This window comes from Mugil cephalus, chromosome 10, assembly GCF_022458985.1.
Source record: "Mugil cephalus isolate CIBA_MC_2020 chromosome 10, CIBA_Mcephalus_1.1, whole genome shotgun sequence".
NCBI lineage: Eukaryota > Metazoa > Chordata > Actinopteri > Mugiliformes > Mugilidae > Mugil > Mugil cephalus.
The window spans coordinates 1155373-1166453 of NC_061779.1; the positions used below are offsets into that span (position 1 = coordinate 1155373).

At 41.2% G+C, this 11081-nt stretch overlaps 1 protein-coding gene across 1 annotated transcript; it reads right to left on the minus strand.

Moving 5' to 3' along the window:
- Nucleotides 1–1851: 1851 nt before the first annotated feature.
- Nucleotides 1852–10577, minus strand: cotl1 (coactosin-like F-actin binding protein 1). Its single transcript, XM_047595998.1, has 4 exons — nucleotides 10186–10577; nucleotides 9174–9256; nucleotides 3850–4007; nucleotides 1852–3030 (listed from the first exon to the last, which is right to left on the minus strand). The coding sequence occupies exons 1-4, from the start codon at nucleotides 10260–10262 to the stop codon at nucleotides 2920–2922; spliced, it is 429 nt and encodes a 142-aa protein (XP_047451954.1). The 5' UTR covers nucleotides 10263–10577; the 3' UTR covers nucleotides 1852–2919.
- Nucleotides 10578–11081: the final 504 nt, after the last annotated feature.

Below are 11081 nucleotides of genomic sequence, written 5' to 3' on the forward strand. Positions count from 1 at the left end.
AAGACAGATTTGAAAAATAAAAAGCCTTCTGACATTAGTTTTATGGAAAATAGTTCACTTTTCTTCATATAAAGGCAATAGTGATTTTAACTTGCATTTAAAGGGTTAAAATCTTGAAAATTATTTATTTTTTATACAGAAATAAAATATTAATCAGTTGAGTTTTTAGAGCGTTTTTTTGGACATGGACGTTTTTGTCTGCTGAGAAAATCTAAATGAAAATCTAAGACGCATTTTCACAACTAAATAGTAAAAAAGAGTTTTTATACCGTTGCCTTTTAGTAGCACTGAGATAAATTCATTGCTGCCACATGTCAACACCTTGTACAAGTCAAATTAATGTCATTAATTTAGAGGGTTTGTTATTGCTCAGTGAGCTTCAGGCTAATTAGCTACAGTTTGAGGCCTGAGGCTGATCCCTGATGACTGGTTCATTTAAAGGTGCAGCAGGAAAACACACACAAAGTCTCTGACTGTTTGTTCTGCTGCAGCTGTTTGGTGGTAAGTCTGCGTTAGCGTTACTGCTTCGTGTAAACAGGTTTCCTGTTGTTCAATGACCAGATAATATGTTTTCAGCACGAACGTTTGTAGGTTGATGACTTTTTAGATTCATTTCCCTCTTTTCATCCGTTTCTGGTCATTTCCTGTCAGTGTCGTTTTTCACAAGTGATACTTCAAACTGGGGACTCTGATGAAATGTTTTAAATATTTAACAAATTAAAACTATAAGTTTTAAGAATAGACTAAAAGTCTTCATCCATCCAGTCTCCGTTTTCCCTTTTTTTAAACAGGTCAGAGGATAAAAGGTGAATCTTAGGTTTTATTTCCCTCTGATTGACTAAAACTTCACCCTTTATCTTATATACTTCGTAAATTCTCTCTTACTAACAACTATAACTAAATAAAATATACAGACAAACAAACACTAGAAAGTTTAAAATCTGTCCTCTGTGATTATTAGAAATAAAACTGGAACGAGCTTCGAGTGAATAAAAAACACCAGGAGAAGCAGGTTTTGGAAAAAAAAACATCAATTTTTATTTTGAAATGACTGATCTTATCTTGTGCCCATTTTGTTTTCTTTGTTTTTTTTTTCATGATTTTTCTGAAAATCTCTTCCACCAACGTCCAAGCTCACAATGCTCTTAAAAAAAAAAAAATAAGAACAATCAAATTATCAGATAAAACAATAAATTCAATTTCAAAAACAAAACCAGAAAAAGAAAATCCTAATATTTATTTATGTATTTTTTATTATTTTTTTGCAGGGGGAGGGGGGCACAGGGGCGGGAGGAGGGGGGGGAGGGAGGGTTGAAACCAAATAAAAACGAGATGCTACGACTGAGACGTGGCTCCTTCTGGCTTCGGATGACGACGATGAGCCCGGGGCCCCGAAAAGGACGAAAAACAGCCAATCACAGTGTAGTGTCCACGAGTTCCCATGATGCCCCTCTCTCCACGGGAGACTAAGGCAGTCGAACACAGCAGGTGACATTACGAGTGGACACCTTGGTTGAGTGGTTAAATCTTGAGATGAAACACCGAAGGAAAAGAACTCCATTCTCAGGATCCTTTCAGGTTTTTTGGGGCGACGACTGAAGCTGCTGCTAAAGGACAATTTACGGCTAAACGTTTAGAGGCAGAAAAAGATTTCTAACGATGGTTCAAGTCCAACAGAGAAATAAGTCGACAACCATCCAACCGAGGACAGAAAATGGAGATCTTTCCCTCCTGGAGGTACAGTGTATCATGACTAAAAGCATGTTCTGCTGTAAAAACACATGCTGAGTGCAAAATGAAGGGTGTCATTTCAGTCTCAGGGCTTTTTCTGTTGAAGTGAAAACCCTTCAGTTTTTTTTTTTTTTCATTTATAACATTTTATTATTTTCTAACATCCTCGTTGTGCGTTAAATAAATTGAGCTGAAGCCTCGATGCAAAACGTCTGCAGCCGAGAACGAGGACGAATATGAGATGACGACACACGGCAACAGTAGATAACCAACCATGAGCTGACTGGGGAGAGGGCGGAGTCAGAGAGGAGGGGGAGGAGTCATGAAGAAGCGCTTAGAAACTTCATTTTAACTCATGTTTAACTTCCACCAACAAAACTGGTGAAATGAAACAAGGAGGCAGCTTCTTCAGCCTTTTTCACGATATAACTGAACTGAATAGATCTCAGAAACATGCTGCACAGGCCATTAGCTTAGCTTAGCTTAGTTTAGCTTAGCAAAAAGAACACATGGTTAAAAGTTGACTTAAGGTAACGCTGCTCCCTCTGTTCATGCACCATCGCACTCTGCTCCCTGTTGTTTTAATCATTATTTAGGTTTGTGCTCAGGAAAATGTTAGCTAATGTTAATGTTAAATGTTAGCTTAGCATAAAGACAGAAAATATTATATCATTGAGTAATTTAGTTTAATTGGAATGAGATCGAGAGGACAGGTTGATGATTGAGATAATTGCTGAAGTGAGCTGAGAAAGATCTATTGCCAAATACTGACTAGGTCTTTGTGCTAAGCTAAGGTAAGCTAAGCTAAGCAGCTGCTAGATGAGTTCCCTAGACATGCAAGTGCAGCTTTCAGCTTCCTTCCTGTTTTAAATTGTGCAGAATCAGGAGTTGTCGAGGAAGAAGTTTCTGTTTGTCTTAAAATGAAGTTTATAAGCGCCTGAATGCACCATCGTGCTAGCCCGTTAGCTTCTCCTGACTGACACGTTCAGGCTCCATTAACAGGCTGCGCAGGTTATGGTGTATTTGAGTATTTAGTGGTGACTCCTGCCCTCTCCATCCCGCTTCGCCCTCTCCCCCAAGAGGTAGCCGCCCGCTCCCCAACGCTCCCCAACCCTCGTTTGTTTGAACCACCTAATCCGACCACCCCTGACCAACCCCGACCCCCTTCCGCAGGACCGCGGCGTTCCTCTACTCGGCCTGAGCGTCGTAGTTGGCTCCGCCGGCCTTCTTCAGCTCCTGGCGGATGTAGTCCTCCTCCAGTTCCCTCCGGTCACTGATCATGAACTCCTTGGCGAAGTTCTGCACAGACAAATGAAAAAAAAAAATCATGAAAAAAAAAGCTCATTACGATCAACACCGCTCCCTCTCTTCATGTGTTTTCATGCAAGAAGGCGCTAGCGGTGTTAGCGGAGTTAAACGTGATCAGTGGCCACAATTTTGTCGTTATTGTTTCTTTTTTGCTTCTTTCATTTAGGATTTTCTTCATTTTTTTTTAACCTGACACTTGATTTTTATGTTGTTTTTCTTAATATTTATTTAAATTTGCTTTTTGAAAGGAGGACATCACTCTGTGCACAGCTGATTAGCTTAGCTTAGCATAAAGATATAAAATACTGTTAAAGAAGCGAATCTAACGCCCTTATCTTAAATCGCATATTTTAAAGACTGTTTTTGTGTTTAGCTCATTAAAGCTAAGCTGTTAGGTAGCGGTTAGCTAACGCCACTCCCTCTTTTCATTCAGCTTTTTCTTCATTTAACTGTCAGACATTGTTCCTGTTTTGTTTGGATAAAACCATAAAAAATACAGACAACACATTTTTATATTTTACGTACAAGCTCAGAAAATGCTTTTTTTGGGAGGTGTACTTCACTTTCTGCACGGCCAATCAGCTTAGATTAGCTTAGCTTAGCTTAGCGTAAAGACTTAATATACTGTTTAAAGCCTAGAGTGATACTTACAATGACCTCATGCATTAATACATTCAATCAAATCCCACATCCTGACGAGTGTTTTTGTCTTTAGCTCATGACAACTAATCGGTTTCTACTTTTAAATTCTCTACAAATTTACACATCCTGTTGCAGCAGCTGGTTTTCGCTGCATCTCCAGTGTCTGACCTGCACGATGTCTTTGACCAGCGTCTTGTCGGTGCTGATCTTGGCGCGCTGCAGCCCGCTGATGTTCTCTCCGATCCAGGTGATGAGGGTGAACTTGGCTCGTTTGCTCATGGCGTCTCCCGTTGTGATGCGGAGGAAACCAAACAGACGATTGTCGTCTGAGGGAAGAGATGACGGAAACGCTCAATACACAAACACACAAACACTGAAGATGTTTCTACTGATCATATCAACCGTCCAGAACAGAGCTGCCGCTATTAGCCAATCAGATATGTGCAGATTAAATGTGCAGATTATGTCACATATTTTAATAAAATTCTGATATGCAAGCAATAAATGTTAGTTTCAGACATTTTTCAAACACTAATAATGAAACAAAGTCCAAATATTTGCAGATTTGAGCATCGAAAGTGAAGACGTGCAGCTTTTTTCCTCTGTTGTCTGTTTGTTTGGGAGGATTTGGATGAATTACACAGAAGAGAAAACTGAAGATTAATCAGTAATGATGAGGATGTTAATGTTCCCTTCACTCCAAACCAGAGCAAAGAGGAGTTTATCAATACTTGGATCACAAACTTCCGGCTTGTTTAGACTTTAGATCAGTTAGATTCTGAGGAACAGACTCTGGAGAACGTTTCACAACAACAACAGAAGAGAAACGTTTCTCAGAGACGGCGTCAAGGAGAAAAATCTTCCAGTTTAATCCATGCAACATTTTTTATTCCAGTCCCAACTCTCTCTCAGAGCCGAGCGGAGCTTTGTGGAGCTTTGTGGCACAGAAGTCTGTGCAACCAGGAAGTATTCAGGTCAGCGACTCAATGAGAAAAGGGTTTTGTGAAGCTGCAGCGACCACGCCTGCAACAACACAAACGCTCCATCTGATCATATTCTCTCTGCAGGAGAAAAGTCTTAATTAATGTACAGACTTTATGCTTTAAATTAACTGAGATAAATGTCACATTATTTATGTAATAATAAAATAACCAGGAGCTGCTTGCCCTGGTTCAGACACAACACGTATAAAAACCACTGTGGCGCGTGGACATCAGGTCTGACTCATTCCTGTGTGAAAACATTATGTGACACTGATGTTAGATAAAATGGAAACAAGCAGCTGGTTTTATAATTTATAGCAGTAAATGTGATATTGGCTCCTCTGCAGGATTCAACAAGCAGCTCTGTGCAAAGGATTAAAGCTCCAGTGCTGCACAAACGTCCCAAACCTGAATATATTCATGATATAATAGTATATATAGAAAATATAGATTTTGAATAAAATCTGCTTGTGATTCACAGAAATCTATTTTTTTTTTTTTAACAGTTTGTGCTGGTAAATGACAAATGATTGACTGAGACTTGGTCCTGGACTAATGGAGCTCGACCAACATGAGGAACTTGTTCTGCAGGTGTAACTCTAAACCTGTGTTTACTCACTGTGTAATGGTCCAGTAAAGTCTCTGTATCACCTCTAAGTGTTTTCAATGCAAACGCACGTCATTTTAAAAAAGAAAAAGAAAAAGAAAAAAGAAAAAGCTTCTGTCCTGGTTTAAAATTAAACATCTTTAGATTTTATCTGACTTTCAGGACCTCGTCATCTCATCACCAACGACATGAAACATTAAAATACCGTCACTACAGGAAGACGGGTCTATTTTAAATGGAAACTTCCTGTTTCTCTCGAAAAATTCTATTTAAAGATGAGTAGCAGCTTAAACTGAAGGAAACCTTTAAAAGGTATCAATTCATTTATTAACAAATATTTTGTATATAAGTTAGAAAAATGGGAGGTTTATGTAAAATAAACACAGATTTGGAGACTTTCAAACCAACCAACCATGAACAGCGTGTTTGAAGAAATGATCCATCATTTAGTTTCTTCTTTGTTTCAGAGACAAAACTCAGATTAGACCTGAAGTCTGGAAGGTAACGAGCTGGTTCTGGTTCAGATTAGTTTCCAGAATCTTTTTAAAGTCTCATCACTAATGAACAGACGTCAGGTTCATTTCTACCAGTGGATGAATGGATGAGTTCAGTAGCTGGTCTTTACTGGGACCAGGACTCATGATGTGGAGCTGGGAATGACGTCACATTTGAGTTATCGACAGAAAACAAGATGGCCGCCTCCACCAAAGCTCTCGCCTTGTCCCAACGTAACCCAGCGGAAACGTGGCGTGTTCAAAAAAAGTTCTGATATCAACTAATATTACTGTAATGTTAAACTAAATTCAAGCAGATTGTAAATGAGCCAATAACTTGAACCAACTCATGAGTTTTTTCCCAGTTTGCCACGATGGTGTTTGGCTCTGCTCTGGTTTTACCGTTGTTAGTGTGACACGGGCTGATACTTCCCACATAAAACACTTAAATTACCATATGTGGAAACATCCTGTCTGTACGACCCTAAAAAGCAGAACATTACAGGAGCTTCTAATCACTGTTTACATGGGGCGGCCATCTTGGAAACTAATCGGGGGGTAGTGAGGATCCTACGACTTTCTGAGTAGAAAATCTGACTTTGGGGACGTTCAAGTAGGAAATTCTGGCTTCTGAGCACAAACGTAATTCACCATCATAGTGTGTTCACATTAACCAAAGGAATGAGGTCACATGGGTCCAGAACCAGCTCCACATCTGGACTGACACCAGATCAGGGTTCACACCTGGACTCTAGAGACCAGATCAGTGAGGATTTGTTTCATCGCAGACGTCGTTGGCGTCATAAATCTGAGATGTCTGGTTTTTACTTTCATCGTGGTGCTTTTCTGTTTGTTTTGGTTGTGAAGCGCAGACTCGACCTTTTTAAATTCACAGACTCAGCTGATCAGTAACGTAGCGTCAGTAGTTTACTCATTATCTCCTTCCAGATGTTCACAAACACTCGACGGCTGCAGGGAAAAAGCTCCGACTCCACCTCAGCAAACGCACAAATCCACACGTCAGTGGAACCAGAAGATGAATCTCACATCACAGTGATTCAGCAGAAAAATCTCCATGATCATCGGCTCCTTTCTGACCAGATCTACATCAACGCAACCGAATTCTAAAAGTTAATTCAAATTAGTGGAATCAACAATAATACGACGACACTTTCTCTGGTTTCTGATGTTTAATTGACTCAATGACTTAAAGGGTTTTATTAGATCCAAAAATATAAATGGTAAAATAGGAATGAATGAATGAATGATTGGTAAAAATCTCCTTCTGTTGATGGTATTTTCTTTTTATGAGAAACACATTATGAGAGCTCCTGTAATTATATACTGTGAGTGATTATGACCAATTAACCAAAGCTAAACTTGTAACCAGAGCTACCAAATAACAGGGGATGTTAGTGCTAATGAGTCACTTCCTTATTTCTTTATTAATTAAGTTCTGGCTTATTCACACGTTAAAACCTCCAGGTCTTGGGTTTTAAATGACCTGGAACTCACATGACCGGCGCCTTGAGAACAGACGTCTCTGAGGTCTGAGGCTTTGAAACCTTTTTTTATCTTTATGAACCTGATAAAGACTCTCAGACTCTCTCTTATCACAGCTGTATTTAAACACCTTGATGAGGCGCCTGATTGGTCCAGGTCCCTTCATTCATTCATTCATTAATTAATGTAGCTTGTGTCTTAGCTCCTGCAGCCTCAGTCTGAACTGTGAGAGGAAGTAGTATCAGCTCGGAGCTCGCCTACACCCCCACACTTCCTCCCTGCGCTGCTCTCTTCCTGGTTTATCTGTACGGCCGTGAAGGTGCTGACTGTGCAGCCGACCTCCCCGCACACAAACCTGCTGCAACAATGATGAGACGGCATAAAAGAAAAAGGGAGTTTTTTTATTTCCTTTTTTTTAAGGAGGTATCTGCATGAAAATGACTTTCTAGGAGCGCTGGGTGCTCCCCCCACCCCCCTCGGCCCTCGGAGACCAGCCTGGAAACCAGAGCCGTCTCCTGTGCACGGTGTCAGGTGGGTGGTTGGTTTTAAAGAGGAGTGGTGTCACCGTCCAAATTTGATCTCGGTTGTTTTCTTTATCTCCACCAGCAGCGAGGAGGTCGAGGTTAAATCCCACAGGACGAACCTTCGTTATTTCACACACATCCTTTATATAGAACCAACTTAAAGCTCCGTCCCCGGAGGAAGAACCAAGACTTTGTCTTAACATATGAAACAAATATGGCCTCTGAAAGAAATGCACCCAATATTTGTCAAGAAACAAATAAATAAAAATAACGGATGCACCAACCACAACTATTTGTATTTTAACCTAAAAGCTGCTTTTCATTCCACTCATCGTCCCCAGAGATAAGATTCCAACGGTCTGGTTCACTGCAAACTGTGTTCACATAAAACAGCTGCAGTGATGTGATTCACGCTCTGTAGAAGAAGGAGGATCCTCAGAGCACATGTCTTTGATGGTAATATCTGATTCTTATCAAGCAGTTTCACTCTGAATAAAAGTCTAGACCTTAGAATCACATTAGCCTGGAAGCTAACACCTAAAACACTGAGTTATCTGGAGTCTCTCTGCTGGGAACTGATTATGCAAGAATCAGCAGCTAATGGAGGCACGTTCAGGGCTCGGTTTACTTTAGCCGACAGTTGGCGACCTACACTGAATAATATATCACAGGCTGAATAAGTCAGAGGACGTCGACGCTACAGTTTATCGTCAGAAATTGGGTTTAAACCAGCGGCAAACACACCTTCTGGTTTTACTCGAGTTAAACGATAGATATTCTGCAGGAGTCGTCTTCATGTGGTCGACGTCGGCTCCTCCTCCGCTCGGAGGGGGAGTTTTTTATTTTCTGCAGAGTTACAACTTCACTGCTAAATAAGGGAAAGGAGACACGCTCTGAACAGGAACCTCTAGTAGCAGCAGAAGAAACGCGACGATAAAGGAGCTATTTCAACATAGGAATGTGAGCTCTGAAACACCAGGAAGAGAAAAAAAAAAGAGAAAGAGCCCACGAGTACAGCCCCGAGGCCGCCAGCTCTAAACAAGAACATGTAATATCAGAAAAAGTGCCACACCCAGAGCAGATGTTTGACTCTCCAGGGACAGCACCACGTCCCCTCACACCTACCATTTTCATTTATTCATTTTTGATCTGTGTTTGTAGCGAGTTGCTCCAGTATCTGTAAATGCAAACCTGCAGCGTTTCACCTTGCTCTAAATGTGATTAGGCAGCACACACACTTCTGACAGCCTCTCCGCACTCAAGGCCAACTGCTGACAGAGTCTTAAGAGATTAGCCAAGTCAAGCTGCATGGCTGTTTAACCTGTACACGATCTACAACACAGGAGAACATTTACAGCGAGAATCAGGTTTTTTTTTTTACCTGTGCACATTTCCTTGAATTCATTGTAGTCGGTTCCTTGTCCTGCAGGCACGATCATAGAGCCCTCATACGTGAACACAGCCCTGCAGGAAGCACAGTCACAGTTATTTCTATTATTCATATAATTGCATGATCTGTTGGCGCGCAGCATGATATCCTTTTTTTTTTTTTTTTTTTTTTACTCATTTTGTTTTGTGTATGTGTGCACACAAGAGCTGTTGTGCAAGAGCTGCACAAAAATGCACCGAGACGCCCATGCAAGGTGGCAGCCGTGTCTCAGACATGTGGAAGTGGTCACCACATCAACGCTGTCCTCTGTGAATACGGGACAAAGGAAATTACTTCTGGCCGGCTGGGCCCGATGACTGTGCGCCTGTGTGACCGGCCAGCAGGAGCCGGGATATCGGATCATCGGCATCGCAGGGCCGGGGCCACACGAGGCTGCAGCCATTTGATCGATAACACCGCAAAAAAGGCACGGATCCGCTGAGAACCACCAAGTGTGAAACAATGCCCCCAAATGTGCCCGTTCAAGTGCGTTTTTTATTCCCCCCCGCAGGAAGCCAGGGAAACTGCATTCAAATATCGAGCGATTTAAAGTTAACACGCCTAAATGCAAGCGTACATACATTTACAAACAAAACTTTGATGTTTCATTTATCTTTAGGAGCTAATCTTTCATTCGGCGTGTTATACAGTGAGGCAAACCGAGATTATTCAATCAAAACGTTAAGTTTTACAGAACGGTCCGCATCACATCACAACGCCCGTCTCTGAAAAGAAGGCGCAGTGGGCGGTAACAGGCTGAATGAACTACGATTTAACTGAGCATTTATTAAATAAATACATGCTTTTCAGTATTATTTCGCAGCCGATGTGAGTACTGGCTAATAGGCAGTAAAATGTGATGCAGGTTTCCCCGTTTTACGCGTTTAATTTGTCGGCTTTCAAAGAAAACTTTAAACAGTAACATTCGTTAACCGAGTATGGAACGGCAGGCGGGCACACTCACCAGTTGGTTTCCGTGTTGTCGTCTCTGACTTGATTATAAGCCTCTCTGCAAGCTTCCTTATCGATCTGGGTTGCCATGTTTTATTTTTCCTTCTTTAGTGGGTGAATGGGAGTCAAAGCAGCAGGGAGCTAGCGGAGAAAGGGCGGTTAAGTTGTGCAGTTGATGCTACACATCCAACAAGGAGAAAGAACCAGTGGAAAATCACGACCACCACCGCAGCACTGGAGCGTCTGAGCCGGTAGGACTTAACGGGAACAGGCGGCTCTTCTTCTTCTTGCAGCTCGGTTCATTTCCTGGATGTTACCACTTTATGGGCGTTGGTGATGTTAGTCAATCAGGTTGCCAGCAGACAAGCACACAAGTCCCCCCCCAGACATTCACCTCCTCCTGGTCAATGATCGTCTAGAGCCGCTGTCAAGGCAGTTAGTACATGCAGCTACACTTTCCGGTGGCGACTTTTAAAATAAAATAATAATATATAATAATATAAATATTGCACCACACAAGTAAGCACTTTATGGCAATAAAACCGACTATACGCTAATACCAGCTAAGATGAAAGCTGATTGTGCTGACTAGCTGTTGGAGAGCTAACTAACTTGGTCAAAAACAAGTTAACGCCTCATTACATTTTTTAGATTTATTTTATCTCAGTGAGAAATAAAATACCACACAAGTAAACATTTAATGGGAAAAACTGACTATACTACTGACTATACGCTAATACCAGCTAAGGTGAAAGCTAATTAACTAACTAATGTTTATGAGCGGAGGGAAAGCTAACTTGAGAAATAAAGGCTAATAGCAGCTAAAATGAAAGTTAACTAGCTATATGCTTACTAGCTGAGGGAAAGCTAATCTGAAGCTAACCAGCTATACACCAACTTAAAAACTTA